General features: G+C 36.8%; 2 protein-coding genes across 8 annotated transcripts; one reads left to right on the top strand and one right to left on the bottom strand.

The window, feature by feature from the left end:
* Positions 1-1,493: 1,493 nt before the first annotated feature.
* LOC120427993 (AP-1 complex subunit beta-1) lies at positions 1,494-16,406 on the top strand. Of its 7 annotated transcripts, none has more exons than XM_039592957.1 (6): positions 1,494-1,618; positions 7,342-7,474; positions 7,552-7,722; positions 12,611-12,637; positions 13,436-13,621; positions 13,763-16,406. In XM_039592957.1, the coding sequence occupies exons 2-6, from the start codon at positions 7,367-7,369 to the stop codon at positions 16,091-16,093; spliced, it is 2,823 nt and encodes a 940-aa protein (XP_039448891.1). In that variant the 5' UTR covers positions 1,494-1,618; positions 7,342-7,366; the 3' UTR covers positions 16,094-16,406. The 7 variants fall into 7 exon arrangements, with proteins under 7 accessions (XP_039448891.1, XP_039448889.1, XP_039448886.1 ...); XM_039592955.2 differs by lacking the exon at positions 1,494-1,618 and adding an exon at positions 7,089-7,265 and having other exon boundaries at positions 13,781-16,406; XM_039592952.2 differs by lacking the exon at positions 1,494-1,618 and adding an exon at positions 7,089-7,265 and having other exon boundaries at positions 7,321-7,474; positions 13,781-16,406.
* Positions 16,407-22,419: 6,013 nt separating this feature from the next.
* On the bottom strand, positions 22,420-23,457 carry LOC120427997 (uncharacterized). The gene is made up of 2 exons (XM_039592961.2): positions 23,244-23,457; positions 22,420-23,145 (listed from the first exon to the last, which is right to left on the bottom strand). Exons 1-2 carry the CDS (start codon positions 23,258-23,260, stop codon positions 22,755-22,757), a joined length of 408 nt encoding a protein of 135 aa, XP_039448895.1. The 5' UTR covers positions 23,261-23,457; the 3' UTR covers positions 22,420-22,754.

Here is a 23,457-nt window from a genome sequence, read left to right as displayed (position 1 = left end):
AATGTGGTTTTTGCGAAAATCAACGAAAATGGTAATTTTTTGGACCACCCTAACATGGCGTAGGTCAACCTAATGGCCAAACGAAAAAAATGAGCCTATTTCGGTCAAGGAATCTCCAGAAAAAATTTGAGCCCGATCGGAGAACTTTTTTTCATGCTGTTTTCTGTGGGAATTGCTGTATAAACAACGTTAACCCTTCAGGATGATGAGTTCTGTAAATCTTCGAAATTTTTCAAAAATCATAATAATCAGATTTTGCAGATTGTCTTGCAATTTCTGGGATTTTACAAATAAGGGACCTCCAATGGAGCATTTCCATTCGAGCAGTTTTTGCTTTTTTCTACAATGTATTTCTTATGGAGCGAACTGTCAAAAACTGCTCGACTGGGGGTGCTCCATTCAGACACATTAACTAGTGTAAACTGTCTGTAGCGCGAAGTTTTAAAATTGTTTCAAATTGCGAGCAGTTTTAATTTTTTAGAACTGGCGGAAATGAAACTAGAACACGGTGCTCGCAACGCGCTGATCTAAATGTTGTTTCAAAAAAATGCTTTTAATTGTGTGCGTATGATTATCAACACAGCATCATAGTGTGTGTGTAAGAATACGTGGATATCTCTATATATCTGTTTTTTTTTTTTTTTTTTTTTTTGAAACTGAGTTCTTTTCCAGTTCCAAATCGTCTCACGTTTGAAACAAACTCGTCGAGCAGTTTTATTCCGGTTTCAAAATACTGCTCGAAAAATAAAACTGCAACTCCGCGTTAGACTCTACTTTGTTCTAGCTGTTTCATTTTTCAAATAGAACTGAAACAGACGACCCGCAACGCGGAGTTGCAGTTTTATTTTTCGAGCAGTATTTTGAAACAGGAATAAAACTGCTCGACGAGTTTGTTTCAAACGTGAGACGATTTGGAACTGGAATAGAACTCAGTTTCAAAAAAAATCAGATATATAGAGATATCCACGTATTCTTACACACACACTATGATGCTGTGTCGATAATCATACGCACACAATTAAAAGCATTTTTTGAAACAACATTTAGATCAGCGCGTTGCGAGCATCGTGTTCTAGTTTCATTTCCGCCAGTTCTAAAAATTTAAAACTGCTCGCAATTTGAAACAATTATAAAACTTCGCGCTGCAGACAGTCTTACGGGTGGTCTGTTTCAGTTCTATTTGAAAAATGAAACAGCTAGAACAAAGTAGAGCCGCGTTGCAACCAGTCTAACCGTACACCCTTACCAAAAATCATGATTTTTTGAGTTCCAAATCCCACACTTCATACGATTTTTTCAGTTCAACCCACATAACCATTTTTATAGTTGTAGTACCTGAACTCAAAAAATCGTATGAAAAGTGGGATTTGGAACTCAAAAAATCATGATTTTTGGTAAGGGTGTACCTAATCATAACGATCGGTTCAAAATCCGTTTTATTTCTGGATCACCCCTCGCTTCATTCGCGAACGTACCCCAAAGTTCTTGCGCGACTCGAACACAACTGCCCACTCCCTTGTCACTGCTTTCTGCCGTTCTGTCAACGCGTCAGAAGAGAAAAGAAAAGTGGGTGACATAAAGAGGAAAAGCTGACGGGCGTATTTTCGTTGGATAAAAAGTAAGTTTTCCGGCAATAAAACGCTAATTTCGCGTCCCCAGTGTGCATCAAAGTGCAGCTCAAGTGTCGTGCTACAAAGTGCAACCAAGATTTCGCCGGTGCGGGTGTTATTTAAGAGGAAATCGTCGAAAAACAACGCTGACCTTTTCCGATGGGCGCTGGATGATGATGATTCGGTGGTGGTCGCTGATTTGGAATCGATTTTTCTCCTCTACGTGCGCTCCCACTTTTGACAGTCTTGCTGGACGACGACGACGAGTTCGTGGAGGCGTAATGTTTTTATAAGCGGAAAGTGGTTCTTTCGCTGGAAAGTGCCCACTTTCGCCACTTGTTATCAGAACTTATGATCGCTCCGTATGTCGCTGACTCATCAAAACCTAGTTCAAGATCTGAACTGAATTTCACAATCATTCAAATTTATCTGCTTCAAATTTTAAAATTTTCCAAACCAAATTTTGATTGCATAAAAGTCAAATTCAATTCTATTACTGTAAACAACATAAACGGCATTTCGTAGGATCACGTAATGAAGATCGGCCTGATGACTTTACGAATAACTCCTAGAACGAAGAAGTGGCTAAGGCAATATCCAGCGGAAATGGATGCCAAGAAAAAACTAACATTGTTAAAACGACTGAAAAATCTAATCTAGGTTTATTTTGAGCCTTCTACAATTTCAACTCTTTTGCTGTAGTTAGTTTTAGCTGTCGAGATGTTGAAAATGCAATTTTATGTCCAGTTGCTGTAAAGTTTATCATGACAGCTGCGAAAGTTTCACTTTATGTTACCGGTAAACTCATTTCTTTCTTATTTCTCGATAATTATAATTTATAATTTGTTATTTTATTGGGTACGATAACTTGTTAGTTAAACTATGTATCAAGTCAAGGAAGGAACTACCCGGAAATTTACAATTGATCAAAAAAAAAACTAACAAATTTGATGATTTGTTTGAATCAAAGAATTATCCATTTTCATTTTCTTCAACGTTACTTCCTTGATCGGAAACAAATTGTATTCACTAACAGGCTTTCATTACCAAAAAAGAACCCCTACAAATAACAAATTAAAATTGTATCAGTGTTGAGAAAATACTTGTTTTGATGTGAAATTGTATGCAATCTCGGTACTTGAATTTCAAATCCGCGTTCTGGATGTGCATCTTTGCTGATAAGAATTTTGGGTTTATGGAGAGTTTGGACTTGTTAAGAAATCGTTAAAAAAAAAACAAATGGTTAGCAGCGGTTGTGCAAGCGGTTCTATCCCATTCGTCATTATAACATTCCCGGGAAATTTATTCTCAGAAAAGAATAATGAAATTCATAGAGATTCTCTATGAATTCCATTATGAAAGCGAAATTGATTTTCTGATTGATCCATACGGGCGGAACAAAAATTAAACTTCAACTTATTTTTTTTTTTACTTTTTTTATTTTCGATATTCACAATTCTTTAAATTGTATAAAAAGCAAATTGAATCTCTAAAGAATACGAGAATTATGAATTTGAAATAGATTCTCTATTAATTTCATGATTTTCATAAAAAATTTCCCTATTTTGATATCTTCAAATCTATAAATCTTATAATAACGTTACATTATCCACCTATCTACTGAAAATAACATGATGATGGTTTTCCTAAAATAACACAATTTTTACAATCTTCCGAAGTTTAGCCAAAATCGTTAAGCATAACTTTTGAAATCGTACTTAACTAAACTTTTAAATTTACTCGCACTTTGTTGGTCGATAAGTACAGTGCTATCCGTTTTTGGAAACGCTTATTTGTTATACCCAAGATTTTTGATATTTTTAGTATTCTAAGCTTTTGAGGACTACCGTCATCTGGGGAGAATCAGGACACATGGTGCGAATTAGGGCAGCAGCTGTTTTAGCCTTATTACTGCACAATATTTGGATTTTTTTTTTTTTTTTTTTGCTGGTTTCGGATAGAACACACATGGAACAACAAAAATAGTGCCTCGTTTTCCAAATTTCAGCTGTGTTCGTAAAATTGCTTTCCCTATTCAGACTTTAGTCCCGATTCACCCCAGTTGAGTGTGGGAGATGATCATCGTCCTGCCACTTCAAAGTCGTGTGTTGCTTTCTGTATATCGTGCGGTACCAGATCTACTGCCGCAATTTCTACTTATCAAGCCAGATTCAAGACAAGAACTCAAGAAAAGTGAACATTCAAGTGGAACGTGTGGACAATTGACCATACAAAAAAAACTTCATTGTATGGAGCGTGAACAATCGCTTACCCCCCAACCCTGAAGTGTCCACGTGGTTTATGGATGGTCCCGAAGACAACTACGCCATTTTACTATAAACGCGATAGAGTGTGCCCTTGGTCGTTCGCTGTGAATTGTGATTTGCCTGTTTCTCTAATGAAGGTTCGACTGAGGGGGCACGCTTAGTAATTTCTCGTCGCTCCACACCCTCAGAGAATTGATGGAAGCAAGGGCGTCTATGCGAAGTGTCCCTACACCCGCTACAAATTTCCGGCGCTTGGAGAGGGATGAGGGAAACCATTTGGATCTACGCGCCGGTATTTGTAGCACTAAAATTCATGCAAAAAAAACTTATGCACATGGGTGCACAGGTTACGGAGTAAAAGATGATCGAATTGTTCACTTAACCCTCTGCTGCCCAAATTGTTTTTTCGAAAATTTTTATTTTTCCTTTGTTCAGGAGGTCATTTTGAGCAACTTTTGTTCTACGAAAAACTTGACTTCTCTTGTTTTAAGTTTTTCTTGTTTTATTTTTTGTATTTTAATTTGCATTTATTTTGTTTAGTTTATGTTTGTTTTCGGTAGTCTTTGGCCTATTCTACCACCTAATATAATTACATTTTGCCTATCTATTTTTTTCACGTTTTTACAGTCACTTTTTAAATTTTTTGCATGTTTTTCACATTTTCTGCTATAGAATGGCACCATCATCATTTAAATTGCAAAAAAAGTGCGTAGAGGCATAGTCTGGGACACTACACAAATTACTGCATACTTCTTTTTAATAAAAATATAGGAAATGATAGTAAAAAACACAGCCAAAGTTGACCCCTCTCATTCAACAAGTTAAACTTCCAACCCTGAAATTTTCAAAAATTTTGAGAGTTCTTCTTTACAATGCTTTTTAAAGATCAAAAATCGGTTGGAAAATTGTTTTTATTTGCGATTTTTTAGATCGAAGCCCGTCTTAAGGCGGGGTTAGGTTGTAGAGGGATAACGCTCACATATGTTTCAGGACCAAGTTACCTGTGGGTATGGGGATCATACATACATACACAGCAGTTTTCTTCTTTGATGAAAATGTTCGTATTTTTTAATTATTCATTCGTCTATGCAATTCTTAATACAAATTTAGGGGTGGTCATACAGAATTGCTAAAACAGTTTTTAAAAATCTATATCTTGCAAAGGAATTGAAAACTTTCTAAAAAAATTCAGATCGATTTGGTGTACCCGACAAATTTGTAAGTATAGGTAAGCAAAAATGAGGTACAGTTTAAAAAAACGGTTTTTCACTTTTGATCACAAAAAAAATGAAATTCTATTTTTTTGTATTTTTAGAGTGTACTGAAAAGTATGCTACTAAAAAAAACGGAAAGTGTGTTCATTTCTAGGTAAATATTCTAGAAAAAAAAACATTTCACAAACTTTTTTCAATAGTTTACATTTTTCAAACACAACTCTGGAAATTATGTTTTCTGATAGTGTCAAATATTCAAATGACGATATCTTTGCTACCAGGGTGGCCACTCAAGTCGGGAAAAAGGCGGGAATTCGCCAAAAATCGGGAAAAAGTAGGAAATTTTTGATTATTTGTCAAAAAGTCGGGAATTCTAAGCATACTAGTTTGAAACTGATTTTTTAACTCTCGAATAATTTTGTACAATTTTCAAATTGAATTCACTCAATTCTACTTTAGTAACTTACTTCAAATGTTGAGACTATGGCTTGTTATTTAAATTTTTTTGCCCCCTCCTTAAACTTGGCCAGAGCAGAGGGACAAAAACTTTGAAAAATACGTGCATCGGCCTTAACTAAATTCATTAAGTAATTTTAAATAGGGTTTTTTTTCCAAATGTTGCCCTTGAACATTTTATGTGAGTATGGGTAATTTACCTCTTATAGATAAAGCTTGATTTTCAGTTTTCGGAAAACTTAAATGTCGAATAAAATCCAAAATTGAAGAAACATGAAGAAATATTGAAATGGAAAAAAAATAATCCAAGAAATTTTTAGTTATTGCTAAATTGTTTAATAAATTTGTCTCTTCAAACATTTTGCTTAAAATAAGTGGGAAAACATAAAATCATCAAATTGAATTTTCATTAAAAAAAAAACAGTTCAATACTAGATAAATTAACATTGATTAAAAAATCAATATCAAAAATTACAAAAATCAAAAGGGAACCAAGCAAAAACATTTCTTTGTGAAATCCTTGACATTTTTCTTAACCCGTTGAAAGAATAATAACAGCAATTTTGTTTTAACCGTTCTTTGATTTAAAATGATGATGAAGTTTAATAAAATGGGAACGAAATTTTAAATTAAGTTATTTTTAGCTTTTTGTCACTTCCAGTTGAAACGAAGTATCAAAAACTATACGTTTGCTAATTTAAAAAATAACATGGAAGTTATAAGTATTGTTGCACTTTCGATTATTTTTCAAATACTAATTGTTTGTGTTTCTACTCTGAATCTTAATAATGAATTTCCATTTTTAAAGTATTTTTTTTTATTTGTTGTTCAGTTTTTGTATTTACAAAAAAAAGCCTACAGTTGTTTTTTTTTAAATTCTCTTAGATTTTTTTTTTGCGGTGGGTAATATTGACTTTTCATTTAAAAGTTTTTTGTTTGAAATCATTCTTTAGATAAGAACTGCCTATTATTTGAGCTTTAAAGAATGTCTAGAAAAAGACGGGAATTTGAAAATGGGATTTGAGTGGTCACCCTGAGCTACTAATGCTCCAATTTTCAATGTTGGAAAAATTGTGAAATTTTCTAATCTTTCAGATAAAATTCTATACTCTGGTCTTCTTTTTTTTCATTAGCTCCTATAGGATGATTTCAGTATCCAGATAAAAAAAAAATAATGAGAAAATAGATAGAAAAATAACTCTTGAAAAAAACAAAACAGTATCAATTGCTGATTGCGGCATCATATTTCTCACTTCAAATTTAAAAATTCAATAATTGCATCATTTCCACTCATTAGAAACCCCCTATTTAAAGCAAAAACATGTGTCCACAACGCTTCTCCAACACGGTGGTGCCAATGCAGCACTTCTCGCGGTGCTTTTATTTTCATATCGGAGAACGATTTCGCGCTCACTCTCCAACTACACGCGGGGTCGCTCTCTTACTCTCCGATAGATATCCTCCTCTGGGCTAGAAATGTTTGCCAACCTCACTCTGGCCACTGCACTGCATCTTGCGTGTAGCGTACCGTAGTTGAGTTTGTTCTCCAAATCGAGAAGAGTCGTCATTCGTCGTCTGCAGTTGCAGCACCATCAGCAAAGCAAAACAAAACTTCTTTTTTTTTCGCGGCCGTCGATTGATCGATTCTTTTTTTGTGCGTGTGACCGCCTAAGGCGGCCGTAGCCGGAGATGACCATGATTCCGATCGCACCCATCCAGTACTTGTCTTATTTCTAATGATGTTGCGTGTTCAAGGTGTAAAGTTTTAATCAGATTGTCCAACCTTCGTTCCAGGCTGCGCGTGTTTGACTCACCAGGGATGACCGACTCCAAATACTTTACCACCACCAAAAAGGGTGAAATCTTCGAGCTCAAATCCGAGCTCAACAATGACAAGAAGGAGAAGAAAAAGGAAGCGGTCAAGAAGGTAAGTTGGCTGGCGACGGGATGGCTCTTCCCCTTCTCTCCCGAATGCGTAATAATTTTTTCATTGCCTATTTCTAGGTCATCGCCAGCATGACGGTTGGCAAGGACGTTTCCGCGCTCTTCCCGGACGTCGTCAACTGCATGCAGACGGACAATCTCGAGCTGAAGAAGCTAGTCTATCTGTACCTGATGAACTACGCCAAGTCGCAGCCCGATATGGCCATCATGGCCGTCAACACGTTCGTTAAGGTGAGCTCTCGAGTCAGCCTCGTTCAACCCCAAAAAAAGCCGCGCAAACCATTCATCTAATCCATCATTCATCTTCAGTCAAATTTGCTGTTTTGTTTGTCTTTTCTTTTCGTTCGCATCTCTCTTCATTCACATTTGTTTAACGCGTCTATGTTTGCGCTCTCGCAGTTTCAAAAAGTTCTCGGTTGCTTTCCACATTCTTGAGACATCATCGGAACCCCAAAACTGCAACGAAAAACTACACACATGCTGGGAACGGTGCCAAGAGAAATTGCGAAACACACACACATGTCGCGCCAACAATTCTCGAGCGAGGGAAAGCAGAACAAAACTGCATTGAGCGCGCGCCCGCGCGAATCAATTTAAACTTTTATTAAAATTAATAACCCCCCCATCAGTCAGCTGATTGGTGTCAGTGGTGGTCATCGGATGGAATTCTTTTAGTCGTTGCACTTTTTCACCCCCTTTCTGTGAGGAATGTTCTAATTGCTAGTTTAAACAGTGTGAACAAGTTGACAAATGGAAACTCTCAAATGTTGCACAAATTCGAGCTTAACTTCCTGGACCGTAAATAAAAATAAGCTGCAGGCTTCTTATCTGGTCTTATCGAGAGAGGGAAAGATAACTGTTAAAGCTAGATGAAACCGACTCAAGGTAGGCTGTCGGTCTTACCTACAAAGTTACGACACAGACGTAAACATTTGGATTGAGGAGAGGGAAATTATTTGTTGGGGATGACCTTGAGTTATATTTTGATTAAATTGAAACTAAATTCATTTCATGCCTTTTGCGTGAATCAGAAGCAAAACATTTTTTTTTTTTCAAACTTCTTTGGTAGTTCTGGAAAAATAGAGGGAAAGTCATAAGCATTTTTTTCCAAAAAAAAAATCCAAAATTCAAAAATCTAAAAAAAATATTTCAAATTTTGAAAAAGCTAACATAAAAAAAATCAGAAAAATTTTAAATTCCATTTTTTTATTCTTAAATTCAAAAAATATACCCAAATTCAAAAATACTAGAAATTTAATTCAATGTTTTGTTGATTCATTATTTCTTACTTTTTGTAGTTCTAAACCTAATTCTAAAAATGTAAAAACTGTAAAAGTGTGGGATCTCAAAATTTTGAAGTTGCTGAATTCATGAATTCCATAATTATAAAATTCCTTACTATCTAATTCTTTAATACTAAATTATCGAAATGATAATAAATTTTAAATCTCCAATTCTAAAATCCCAAAATTATAAAATTAATATTATTTAAATTTTATTATTTTGTAATTCATGAATTCTAAAAATCCAATTCTAAAAATTAACAAATCCGGGTTTGAAATCCTAAAATGCTAAAAATTTAAGTTCCAGAATTCTACAATTCCATAATTCTTAAAGCAAAAAATTTCAATCTTCAAATTGTTCAGTTGTAAAATCCTAAAATGCTAAAAACAATAATTCTAGGATTCAAAAAGTAAAAAATTGCTTAACCCTCTACTGCCCAAATTTTTTTTTCAAAAATATTTATTTTTCCCGTGTTCAGGAGGTTATTTTGAGCAACTTTTGTTCTACGAAAAACTTTACTTCTCTTGTTTTATGTTTTTCTTGTTTCATTTTTAATATTTTAATTTGCATTTATCTTGTTTAGTTTATGTTTGTTTTTGGTAGTATTTGGCCTACTCTACCACCTAGTATAATTACATTTCGCCTATCTAATTTTTTTCACGTTTTCACAGTCACTCTTTTCTTTTTTTGCATGTTTTTCACATTTTCTGCTATAGAATCGCACCATCATCATTTAAATTGCAAAAAAATACGTAGAGGCATAGTCTGGGACACTACAAAAAATACTGCATACTTGTTTTTACTGAAAATATAGGAAATGTTAGTAAAAAACACAGCCAAAGTTGACCCCTATAAAAATGTCATTTTTAAAAACATTGGCAAAGTCACATAAAACAAGTTAAACTTCCAACCCTGGCATTTTCTAAAATTTTAAGAGTTCTTCTTTCCAATGCTTTTTAAAGATCAAAAATCGATTGGAAAATTGATTTTTGGCGATTTTTTAGATCGAAGCCCGTCTAAAGGCGGGGTTAGGTTGTAGAGGGTTAATGTCTAATTATTTTTTTCTATTATTTTGATTTTCAAAATTCTTAAAGAAAAAAATAACAATCCTCAAGTTTTTCACTTGTACAATCGTAAAATGCAAAAAAAATATCCTAAACTAAAAAAAAATCCTTGGTTTTTATTCTATTGTTCAAAAAATCAAGAATTCTAAAGTTAAAAAAATCAAATTCAATTTTTTAAGAATTCGAGATTCTAAAATCCTTAAATGCTAAAATTTTAAAATTTTAAAAATTCCCGAATTCTTCAATTCTTAAAAATCAAATTCTAACATTATAATCTTGAAACTCTAAAACGCAAAAAAAAAATAATTATAGAAACCCAAAAATGTTTAAGTCCTCTGTTTTTTTTTTTTTTTTTTTTTGATTCTATTAATATTCTAATTTTTCAGAATTCTTTAATCTGAAAATCCAATTCCTAAATTCAAAAAATCAAATACTTTTTAATCCTAACATACTAAAATACTTAAATTTTAGAATTCCAGATTTTCAATCCTTCAATTCTAAAATCCTAAAATTCTAAAAAAAATAAACTCAAAAATAGAAATAAAACATTTTATTATTGTATTACTCTAAATATCCAGAATTCTATTTTTCTTAAAAAATCTAATTCCAAAATTTTGAAAATTTCAAATTCTAAAATCCTAAAATTCTTAAATTGATAAATTCTAGAATTCTATACTTATAAAATCCTTAGGTTCTTTAAAGCTAAAAGTCGTAAATCCTAAAATGCTATTTTTTTAAATCTGAAATTCTAAACTCCTACAATTTTAAAGTTGCTCACTTCTACAATAATTGTACAACAATAAACTTCTGAAATTCCAAAATTAAATAATTCTTATATTCCAAAATTCTAAAACCCTGAGAAATCCCCCTGGAAATTTCAAATTTGAAGGCGCCACGTGGTTTATGCACGACCCCTATTCGGTAATCTGTATCTTGAGAAGGGAACATGTGATCGATTTAGTGTCTTCGACAAAGTTGTTGTTTATGATTTAGACCTTTCATAAAAAATAGCTACACGTTAATAAAAATTTCTTGATTTAGTTTTTTTTTTCATTTTTTTTTATTACTAAAAATTTAATTCTCAAAAATCTTTTGCGCTAGTGTTTAGGATGGTGCAAATCTGGTACATGTGATATTTTCGAAAAGCTGACAAACATTCCTACAATTTTTTTTTTTTGACTTTGTTGATCGGACTGTTTGTTGTTGAGTTAAGATCTTTTTTCAGTGTTATCTAGTAAAACTGTTAGTTTTAATTGTCCACATTGTCCATCTAAATAGATGTTTCGCCGAATAATCAAGTTTTTTTGAGTTTCTTTTTACTGATCTTTCGTTCGCGAGAGAGGAGAGCCTTGTTCCCTTCCGATTTTTTCTCTCTTGATGAGCGTCAAACGATTTTCTTTTGATGATGATTCTTCCATCGCTGTTCATTTCTCCATCCATATTTTCGAAATTTTAGTATCAAGAGTAAACATCCCTCAAAATGTTGGAAAATATTTAAAAAGTTCTGAATTCTTAGTTTTACCAAAACAATAATTTTTAATAACTTTTTTTTTGTGGTGACTAGATGTTTGATAACGGGCATAACCCAAGATCAATTAACAACAACAGATATAAAACACGACAAAAGCATTGATGCCATATTAATTTATATGAAATAAGTCGAACAAACTATAATATTAAAGAACAGGTTCTTCGCTGCAATTCTTTTTAAAGATCAATTTTGCCTTCCTCACTGAGGTAAGGCTATAATCCTGCTCTAAAAATGAACTTTTTATTAAGAGCTCAGAGACACACCTTCATGTATACTTATCGACTCAGAATCGAAAACTGAACAAATGTCTGTGTGTGTGTATGTATGTGTGTGTGTATGTGTGTGTGTGTGTGTGTGTATGTATGTATGTGTTCAAAATTCTTGCCAAGTTTTCTCAGCACTGGCTGGACCGATTTTGATCAAACCAGTTTCATTCGACTTGGTTTAGGGTCCCATACATCGCTATTGAATTGTTTGAAGTTTCGACAACTAGTTCCGGGTCTCATTTATATGCATGTAAACGACGTCCGGTTCCATCATCCGACCCATCGTTGGTTAGATAATCAAGAGACCTTTCCAACGAGTTCACAACATTGAAGATCTGGCAACCCTGTCTCGAATTATGACAACTTAAGTGATATTTATGTACTTTTTGAAGCCGGATCTCACTTAAATGTATGTAAACGATGTCCGGATCCATCATCCGATCCATCGTTGGTTAGGTAATCAAGAGACCTTTCCAAAGAGTCCAGAACATTCAAGATCTGGCAACCCTGTCTCGAGTTATGACCACTTAAGTGCTATTTATGTACTTTTTTTCTGGATCTAAAAAAAATAGCTGAAATATGTGTCCAAACCACTCATATAACCCTTTTTTTATAAAAAGTGAGGGAGGCATCAACCACATAGGTGGATTAAGTTAGTTTTCTAATTTTGTTTCACCACCAAGTTTTTTTCTTAAGCTAGCACCATCGCCGTCGCTTGCGTTCCTTTCATTTCTTAATTCCAGCATTTGTTTAATGTTTGCTCGTTTATCAACTCTCCACCGCTTAACTCGCCAACTCCTCACCTTGTTACTACTCTCTCTTTTCTTGTCGCTTTCACCCACAAAATCTCCATCTCCTCTGCTTAACTTTTACGCAACACACACACACTTCTTCGTATTAATCGCTTCCACATATTTATAAAACCTTGAAAAAAAATATTATCAAATTATAATAACTCATGTAAACTGTGTAAGGATTTGCCACATTCTCAACTCGTTAAGGTAATGATAATAAGTTTTATTATCTAGCAAAAAAAAAACCGCAAGCAAGCAGTACCAATTTTTGCAACAAGAAAAAAAAAACATCATCATTTAGATTTTCTTTTCTTGTGTTTCGCACTGTTCTCTTTCTATTTGTCGATTTTTTCTAAGTTTAAACATTAGCAAATTGTAGCGGAAATAATTGTGATATTTTAGTTTTGTTTTATTTTCCATTTCTAAATTTATGTTGGTGCAATAATTTTTTTTTACGAATTTTATTACTGGTGTTGTTGTTACTGTTTGTACAAATGATTGTTTTTATTTTTTTTTAAATTTTGTTCAACACTTTTTCGATGTTAGCAAATCTTCCAGAAGCTTAAAAAATTTAAAAAAAGAGTTGTGCTTTGCTCTGTAAATAGTTCAAATTAACGAAAGCCAACAAGGGGAAATGAAAACTGTGTAAATATTTCCACCCTAACGCAACTGACTACTTTAAAACATTACTGATTTGTTGAGAATTGGAAAATCACTTAGCGTTAGCGTTTTTGTAGGTAGCGTTAGAAGTTTGAGATTGCATGGCGATTTTTCTTTTCGACACAACAACCACTTCCAACAAAAAAAATCCCTCTTTAACAATTTGTAAAAACGTTTTTTGAGCTTATTTTCTCGAATCTTTCGTTTCACTCTCTGAACAAACAACCACCCCCCAAATGTGTGTTTGTGCGCTTTGTTAGAGTTTCCAGTTTTAGCGAACGGAAGGTCCCTTATTTGCTCTGAACACTTCAAGTATTTCTTCGATTCCTCAACCCCTTCTTCCAGGACTGCGAGGACACGAACCCGCTGATCCGGGCGCTGGCCGTGCGCACGATGGGCTGCATCCGGGTGGACAAGATCACCGAGTATCTGTGCGAGCCGCTGCGCAAGTGCCTCAAGGACGAGGACCCGTACGTGCGCAAGACGGCGGCCGTGTGCGTGGCCAAGCTGTACGACATCTCGAGCTCGATGGTAAGAAGGAAGAAGGTCGACTCTAACTGTACTAACTGCAAACTGCAAAACTGGACAAAGGGGCCCAATTCTGAACTGTTCCTTCCGTTTTTCTCTCTCTCTCCGCTTCTTTTTTTTCGCCCTCTCAATGTTCACACACAGAACGTTTCCCCATTCCAGGTGGAGGATCAGGGTTTCTTAGATCAGCTGAAGGATTTGTTATCGGACTCGAACCCGATGGTGGTGGCGAACGCGGTGGCGGCGTTGAGCGAGATCAACGAGGCGTCCGCGAGTGGCCAACCGCTGGTGGAGATGAACTCGGCGACGATCAACAAGCTGCTGACGGCGTTGAACGAGTGCACCGAGTGGGGACAGGTCTTCATCCTGGACTCGTTGGCCAACTACACGCCCAAGGACGAGCGCGAGGCGCAGTCGATCTGCGAGCGAATTACGCCCCGGTTGGCCCACGCGAACGCCGCCGTCGTGTTGAGCGCGATCAAGGTGCTGATGAAGCTGCTGGAGATCTTGGCTTCGGATAGCGATTTCTGCGCCATGCTGACGAAGAAGTTGGCCCCGCCGCTGGTGACGCTGCTCAGTTCGGAGCCGGAGGTGCAGTACGTTGCGCTGCGCAACATCAATCTGATCGTGCAGAAGCGTCCGGACATTCTGAAGCACGAGATGAAGGTGTTCTTTGTCAAGTACAACGATCCGATCTACGTGAAGCTGGAGAAGCTGGACATTATGATCCGGCTGGCCAACCAGAGCAACATTGCCCAGGTGCTGAGTGAGCTGAAGGAGTACGCCACCGAAGTGGACGTGGACTTTGTCCGCAAGGCCGTCCGCGCGATTGGCCGTTGCGCCATCAAGGTTGAACCTTCGGCCGAACGGTGCGTGTCCACGCTGCTCGATCTGATCCAGACCAAGGTGAACTACGTCGTGCAGGAGGCCATCGTCGTCATCAAGGACATTTTCCGTAAGTATCCCAACAAGTACGAGAGCATCATCAGCACTCTGTGCGAGAATCTAGACACGCTCGACGAGCCGGAAGCGCGTGCTTCGATGGTCTGGATCATCGGTGAGTACGCCGAACGTATTGACAACGCGGACGAGCTGCTCGACAGCTTCCTGGAAGGATTCCAGGACGAAAACGCCCAGGTCCAACTCCAGCTCCTAACTGCGGTGGTGAAACTGTTCTTGAAACGCCCAACCGACACCCAGGAACTGGTCCAGCATGTCCTCTCGTTGGCCACGCAAGACTCGGACAACCCGGATCTCCGCGATCGTGGCTTCATCTACTGGCGCCTCCTGTCAACCGACCCGGCCGCCGCCAAGGAAGTCGTGCTGGCCGACAAGCCACTCATCTCGGAGGAAACGGATCTCCTCGAACCAACCCTGCTCGACGAGCTCATCTGTCACATCAGCTCGCTGGCCAGCGTCTACCACAAGCCACCGACCGCGTTCGTCGAGGGTCGCGGCGCTGGAGTTCGCAAGAGTCTGCCGAACCGCTCGGCTTCCGCCGCCGGCGAAGAATCGTCATCCGCCGAAGCGACCGTCATTCCAAACCAGGAATCTCTCATCGGAGATCTGCTCTCGATGGACATTGGAGCTCCGGCCGCTCCAGCCGCACCCGCCGCCAACACCAGCAGCGTAGATCTGCTCGGAGGCGGCCTGGACATCCTTCTCGGCACAAACTCCGCCCCGGAAACCACGAACAACACCGCCGCCGCCCCAGCTCCAGCAGCCGGAGGTCTCCTCGGCGACATCTTTGGTATTGGTTCGGGCGCGGCCACCAACATGATCCAAATCCCGAAAATAACATGGCTACCAGCCGACAAGGGCAAAGGACTCGAAATCCAAGGCACCTTCTCGCGCCGCAACGGCCAGGTCTTCATGGACATGACCTTCACCAACAAGGCCATGCAAGCGATGACCAACTTCGCCATTCAGCTGAACAAAAACAGCTTCGGCCTCGTCCCTGGATCCCCCCTCCAGGTCGCCCCCCTCCAACCCTCCCAAACCACCGAAGCATCCCTCCAGCTCGGCATCACCGGCCCCGTCCAGCGCATGGACCCGCTCAACAATCTCCAAGTCGCCATCAAAAACAACGTCGACATCTTCTACTTTGCATGCCTCGTGCACGGCAATGCCCTCTTCGTCGAGGACGGCCAGCTGGACAAGCGCGTGTTCCTCACCACCTGGAAGGAAATCCCCGCAGCGAACGAGATCCAGTACAACCTGCACGGAATCGCCGGCACCGCTGACACCGTCGCCGCAAAAATGACCGCCAACAACATTTTCACCATCGCCAAGCGGAACGTCGAGGGCCAGGACATGCTGTACCAGTCGCTCAAGCTGACCAACAACATCTGGGTGCTGCTGGAGCTGAAGCTGTCGCCGGGCAGTCCGGACGCGACGCTCAGCCTGAAGACGCGCTCGGTCGAGGTGGCGGCCATGATTTTCGCCGCCTACGAACAAATCATCCGATCGCCGTAAGTTGTCGCTTGAATGCATTATATATTTCTTTTCCAAAATTCCGATGATAAGTATAACAAAAGTCGGCTAGACTATATAATTAGTATATTAGTAGTTGCTCGTTTGTAGCACAATCATGATGATGTTGTTGATGCAGATTTAATTGAGATAACAAAATGTGTGCGCGATGCGCGCGCGCTCGTGGAATAAATATTCATTATGACTACGCGATTCGCGAGCTGGATCTACTAACTGTATGCAGAAAATATTACTAGACATTAAACTATTATCAAATATTATACAAAATGTGGATATAAAGATCATTACAAACAAGCTTTTTGATTTCCGTTTCTTTATGATGACAATCCTTTCTTGAAATTCGAAATAGAATTACATGAGATATTTAAATTGCCTAGAAGTTTTATAAAAATTTAAAAGAGTTTGCTCAAGAATTTCCTCTTTTTTCAATATAAAAAATAAAAAATAAAAAAACATCTCAGTTAATTCGAAGATTATTTTTTTTTAAACACTTCGTTATTCATCCCAACAATTTCATTGCCAAATTAAAGAAATATTGCTTAACGACTGGGTCGTAGCCGGCGGAGTCTCGTCGTTGCTCTTTGCGAGGCAAGGCCTGCTTCGATCGTGTTTGGCCTGCGTCGTTGTTTCGCGCGGGAGAAAAAGAAGAAAAAAGTGATTTTGAAAGAAGCTGGCCAGTCTCGTCGTTGCTCTTTGCGAGGCAAGGCCTGTTTCGATCGTGTTTGGCCTGCGTCGTTGTTTCGCGCGTGAAAAGAGGAAGAAAAAGTGTTTTTATCCAAATGCCACTTATTCATCATTATATACGCGCTGATCCCTGTTTTGCCTGATGGGATTGGAAGTTTAAAGATAGTTCGAGGATCCGTCTGGTTCTTGTTCTATGTTTAGGCGGGGCCAGACAATGCCCAATGACCTCGGAATTGGGCCGCTAGGATCTCTGCCATTCTGAAATGGGTCATTGGAAGCAGCGCGAGGGCTGTCACCACCTAATACCCGGGACTGAGATAAGCTGTATCAGCATAACCCAAGTCTGATACAAATTATACTTTCCCATAATTTCGCTGCCGGCCAGCGGGTATTGGATTGGACCACACACACACACACACGACTGGGTCGTAGCCGGCGCCAGTATTGATCAATATGACAGAGGCTTTTGAAAAGGGAAGTTCAGGGTGACCACCCAAGTAACATTTTTTCCCAGGAGTTCTACAAGAGCTCTTCAAGATAGCTACAGCATAGCAGTTTGGACCGCGGTAGGATAAAATTCTCTTCAAGTACTCTTCAAACCCCTGGCACTCAAATCCCATTTTCCAATTCCCGACTTTTTCCCGACTTTTCCAGAACCTAAAAAAATAGATATTTCTAATCTGAAGAATGATTTCAATTTTAAAACTCTTTATAAAAAGTTAATATAAACCAATGGACAAAATTTCTAAAAAAAATCTAACAAATTAAGTAAAAAAAACTTAAATTCCAATAATAAATTCTTAAAACCTTCACTTCAAAAATTAAACCATTGTTTTGATTCAGAGTAAAAACATAAATCATCAGAATTTTTTTTATACTTCAAAAATTTTATGGAAATAGACTAAATCTACTAAAAACAATGTTAGATACGCTGGCCTTGTTATTATTTGGAATTAGATGTTATGTTATCACTTGTTCGATAAGCCAAGCGAAAAAATAAATAAAATATTATGAAAATTTGGGTCAAATACATGCCACAATTATCATCTAAAATTTATTAGGATTTTTAACGTCTTATGTCTTAAAAAGCCTTTTCATTCTCATACAGATTGAAATAAGGAAACCAAGCCTAAATTTAATGTTCGATGCTAAAGACAAAATGAGTGAAATCAATTTCAAAGGTGTACAAAATATTTTAATATTTTAATTTGAGTTTGTAAATATTTTCCAAACAGGTATGCTTGGAATTCCCGACTTTTCCCGACTTTTTAACAAATATCACAAATTCCCGACTTTTTCCTGATTTTTCGTGGATTTTGGCGAATTCCCGACTTTTCCCGATTTCCCGACTTGAGTGGCCACCCTGGAAGAAACAGGGCTTACACTGGTCAAAATAGTACAACAAAAATATCCAATTGATCAGAATGATCTCACTTGACTGCATATTGGTATTTCTATCACTTTAATATATTTTCAGGGTTGTTACGGACGGCGCGGATCGCGCGGATGGCGCGTTTCGCGCGGAGAGCGCGGATTTGGCGCGGATTTGCTGACTAATTTTGTTCAGGCGCGGATCTCGCGCGGATGGCAATTTTTATGAATAAATAGATAAATAGATAGAATTACTTTAAAGTTATTAAGAAAAATAATATCAAGAATAACGAGAATTTGTTTTTTTTCCATTGAGTGCAATTCCAATTTCTTATTAAAAGATTTTGCCTTCCTCACCTTACTGAGGAAAGGCTATAAAATCACTCAGAAAACGAACTTCTTAGTTTTACCTCCTAGACCCACCTTCATGTATACATATCGACTCAGAATCAAATTCTGAGCAAATGTCTGTGTGTGTGTGTGTGTGTGTGTGTGTGTGTGTGTGTAGGGATGTGGGTCTGTGCACCAAAAAATATGCACTCGATTATCTCAGAACTGGCTTAACCGATTTGGACCGTTTTGGTCTCATTCGATTCGTCTTGGGGTCCCATAAGTCCCTATTGAAAATTATGAAGTTTAGTAAAGTACTTCAAAAGTTATGCTAAAAAAACGATTTTAACAAAAGTCCGGAAGATTGTAAAAAGGGTGGTTTTTGTAAGAAAACCCGTCATGCTATACATTTTTAGAAAGGTAATAAAAAGACCTTTCCAATGCGTCAAAAACATTTAAGATCTGACAACCCTATCAAAAGTTATAAGCACTTAAGTGTTATTTATGCACTTTTTGGAGGCCGGATCTCGAATATTTCGATGAAAACGTTGTCCGGATCTCTCATGCGACCTATCGTTGGATAGGTAATCAAAAGAACTTTCCAACGCGTCCAAGACATTGAAGATCTGACAACCCTATCAAAAGTTATAAGCATTAAAGTGTTATTTATGAACCTTTTAGAGGCCGGATCTGATATATTTCGATGAAAACGTTGTCCGGATTTATCATGCGACCTGTCGTTGGATAGGTAATTAAAAGCCCTTTGCAACGAGTTCAAAAGATTGCAGATCTGACAACCCTATCAAAAGTTATACGCACTTAAGTGTTATTTATCAACTTTTTTCAGGCCGGATCTCATATATATTGTTGAAAACGTTGTCCGGATCTATCATGCGACAGGTCGTTGGATAGGTAATCAAAAGACCTTTCAACGAGTTTTATAGATTGCAGATCTGACAACCCTATCAAAAGTTATAAGCACATAAGAGCCCTGAATTATGAAGATCTGACTATACCCAATCTGACGGTATGAATAATGAATCAAGTTGATAGAACACTGAAAGGTCCGCCCTTTTGTATCTATTTTGGATAGCATTACCCTCTAAATCTGGAGCAACATTTGAAAAGGGCGGATAAGCATTTTGACAGCTGGGACTATTTTGCAAATTCTAAGACAACCGGTAGCTATTTATCAAAACCCGCAGTGTCGAAAGCTAGCTGGGGAGGCCAGCTATTGTTTTACACTTCGAGTTTTGTTGAAAAGTTACCGATTGTCTCAGAATTTTCAAAATAGTCCCAGCTGTCAAAATGCTTGTCCGCCCTTTTCAAATGTTGCTCCAGAAATGTGAGGAAGGCACCAACCACCTAAGGGTGGATTAAGTAACGTTTTTTCTGAAAATGTTTGTTTGTATTTTCTTAATACGAACCGTCGAAAAATTAAGATGAAGATTATGTAGAGATTATTTGTTAAATGTATGGTTGAGAATTTCTTAAATAAAATTATTACTACACTTAACTCATTTCTTAATATATCCGGCTCTGGATATGTAATTTCTTTTGAGTTTTGAGTAATGTTTTTTTTAACCTTATTTATTTTTAATTTTATAGTGGATATATTCAATTTGCCTTTGAATTTTAGATGGGATTTACCCGTATAAATATTTTTTCTAAATTTAAACATTCTTGGCGAAAAATAAAAAAGATCAGAACATTCAAAAATTAATGCTTCATCATTCAAAATTCAAATTTCAAAAATCCGAATTTTTTTTTTATATTTTAATAGTTTTATAAAAAAAAATTAAAATTCAGATTAAAAAAAATTCGAATTTCTAAAATCGTAATTTAAAAATTCCGAAACTCCAAAAACCTAAAAAATCAAAAATTCATACTTTAAAAAATGCAAATTTTAAAAAAATCAAAATTTAAAAAAAATTAAAATTAAAAAAATCAAAATTTGAAAACTAAAAAATATTAAATTTAAAACTATTTTGCAAAAAAAAACGGAAATCTCAAAAATCTCAAATAACATTTAAATTCTAAAAATCCTAAATTCTTAAATTCTTAAATTCTTAAATTCTTAAATTCTTAAATTCTTAAATTCTTAAATTATCAAATTCTTAAATTTTTTTGAAGAAAATAATTCAAATATTGGAAATGTAATTTGTTTCGGAATGAAATTTTAGTGAGTGATTTGGAATACAATCTGTATTAAAATTCATGGATTTTGAATTTTTAGAATATTGAAATCTAATATTTAATCATATTAAAATTTTAGATTTTTTTTTGAGCTTATATTTTTGAAGTTAAATTTCATTTATTAGATTTTAAAATTTTGTTTATATTGGTTTATAATTTTCTATTTTGTTTATACTGCCGTTCTACGCATAATTGTCCCATGTTCAAAAAAGTGCAACTGAGAAAAACGCGATTGAAATTTTTCGACCGATTTCTGTGTTTCTACGCATAATTGTCTCGTGGGTTCCTATTAGCCCTATGTGTCCCTAATCGCCCCAGTTAGCAGTTTATAACCCTTATTTGTGATTCTCTTGCTATACAACAGGTAAACAAGAAATAATGCTTAGTAAAACTAATGATTCCGTGTAAGAAAATACTTGGTGGGACAAATATACGTAGAAGTACGACGATGGGACAAACAGACTTGGTGTTGTTTTTAATGAGTTTCCGAACAAAGTACCAGATTTTATGTGTTTTTCTTAAACTTCACATCAGACTGAACCTAAAAATGTCATAAAGTCAAAATCGTCCAAAACTGATAGGGACTATTATGCGTAGAACGGCAGTATATTGGTCAAAATTATTGTAGTGTCCCTCTGATTTGCAAAAAGAATTTTTTTTTTTTGGTGACACTTTTCTTGATGTCTCTTGAGGTATTTTTTAAAAGGATTTTTTGCTTGCATTCCTTTAAACATAAAACGAGTTTCATATCTATATATATAAAAAATTTCGACGGTTTTGTTCGAACGCGGATCAGTTCAACACGGAACGTCGGATCGAGGTGCTCTTTGTTGCGTTGGGTTCGTATAAGTCCAAGCAAGGTTCTTACGCCAAAAAGTTACACCTTTGGCCACTCTGGAACCGATTCCGGAAAATCTGCAGATTGTATGGGAAAAGATGCGTAAAATCAAATTTTGATCACAGGAGGCTGAATTAGCAAACAAGCAAGAAACGTCAGGAAACCAAAAAAGGGCAGGACGAAGTTTGCCGGGAAGTACTTGTTTTTAATAAAATACTTTCTGTATTATTTTTTTTTCTTTGGAAATAACATTTCTGGAATGTTGGTCCCAATTTTTTGTATATGGCGCGGATTTCGCGCGGATTGAGGTTTCGGTCGGCGCGGTTTTTTTTTTGACTTTCCCGTAACAACCCTGTATTTTAAGATTTAATGTATAATAGCAGCAGCAAAAAAGAAAGAAAAAAAGAACTCTTATTTTTTTTGAAATTTATGTTTAACTTGTTTAATGTGACTTTGCCAAAGAAAACACTTTTTTTGTGCAACTTTGGCTGTGTTTTTACTAACATTTTCTATATTTTAATTTTTGTAGTGTCCCAGACTATTCCTCCACGCATTTTTTTTAGAATTTAAATGATAATGTTGCCATTTAAGAGCAGATAAAGTGACAATAAAAACATTAAAAAATTAGAAAGGCATAATGTAATTATAGGAGGTGGTAGAATAGGCTAAATACTACCAAAAACAAAGATAAACTAAACAAGATAAAAGCAAATTAAAATACAAAAAATGAAACAGCAAAAACATAAAACAAAGGAAAGTAAAATTTTTCGTAGAACAAAAGTTGCTCAAAATGAAATACAAAATCAAAATAAAAATTTTCGAAAAAAAAATTTGTCGTGAAAGTGTTAATTTAAAAAACGGCTTGATATGATAAAGAAAAAAAAACTGATTTTTATTTATTTAGATTCATAGTTGAATGACTTTTATTGTTTTTTTTTTCTCTGTATAAATATGTTTAAATCACACAGTTGTTAGTAGAGCTTCTTAAAAATAGATGAGCACTGAAAATGCAACTTGTTTTTAATCAATTTTGGTCACTGATGAAAATCGGCAATGTTTGCAAAAACTTAAACATAGCTTTCCGTATAAATTAGAGATATCCTTTAAAACGGATCCTCCGAACCATAGTCCATACAATCAAACACTTTTTCGCAGCGGCATAATAAGAGTAATATAAATAATGCAATTCAGTAATACAAATAGATATAAAGCTGAACCAGCACTTCACTGCATCCGTCGCATCCGCTCCACGTACAACTCGTACAGAACCTTGTTCCGATTAAAGTAGTGTGGATTCTCGTGTTCACCCATATCGGGACAATAGTCCCCGAGTAGTTCCCCGTTGACGGTGAACCCGACTTCCGAACCAACCCCACTGGGACCGCCGACGCCGCCGCCCGGAGAACTTCCGCCCGACGGAACCGAATGGCACGTACTTCCGGAGCTGCTGCTTGAGCCACCACCTCCTCCGCACTGGGGAAAGTTTGTCTGGTGGCCCTCGAGCAGTGGCATGTGATGCATGGCCTGGTGCTGCTGGCCGTTGTTCAGATGCAGATTGTTGATCCGCTTGGACAGGGGCATGAACTCGTTCACCTCCTCTTCGCGGGATCGTTTCCTGTGTGTAGAGCGGGGCACAGATGTTTTTCATTAGATTCGTGTGATTACGTCGTAGAAAAAACGTAAACAAAGGATTGCTCAAAATGGAAGTTCTACCTTGGATCTGCGGCCATTCCGGACGGCCGAGTTGTGTTTGGGTTTAGTTTTCAAAGCCGATTCACTGACTCATTCCAATGTGATAAATTAAAATTCACTACAGTTCAGCAGATTGAAATTTTATCAAATAACAAGAACTTCTCATTTATTTCAGTACGATTTGTTTCCACGAATCAAATTGCCAAGAATACAGAAAAAAACACAAGTGACTGGC

The sequence above is a fragment of the Culex pipiens genome, chromosome 3, assembly GCF_016801865.2.
Source record: "Culex pipiens pallens isolate TS chromosome 3, TS_CPP_V2, whole genome shotgun sequence".
NCBI lineage: Eukaryota > Metazoa > Arthropoda > Insecta > Diptera > Culicidae > Culex > Culex pipiens.
The sequence above is the reverse complement of the archived record's forward strand: the minus strand, read 5'-3'. Positions and strand labels throughout refer to the sequence as shown.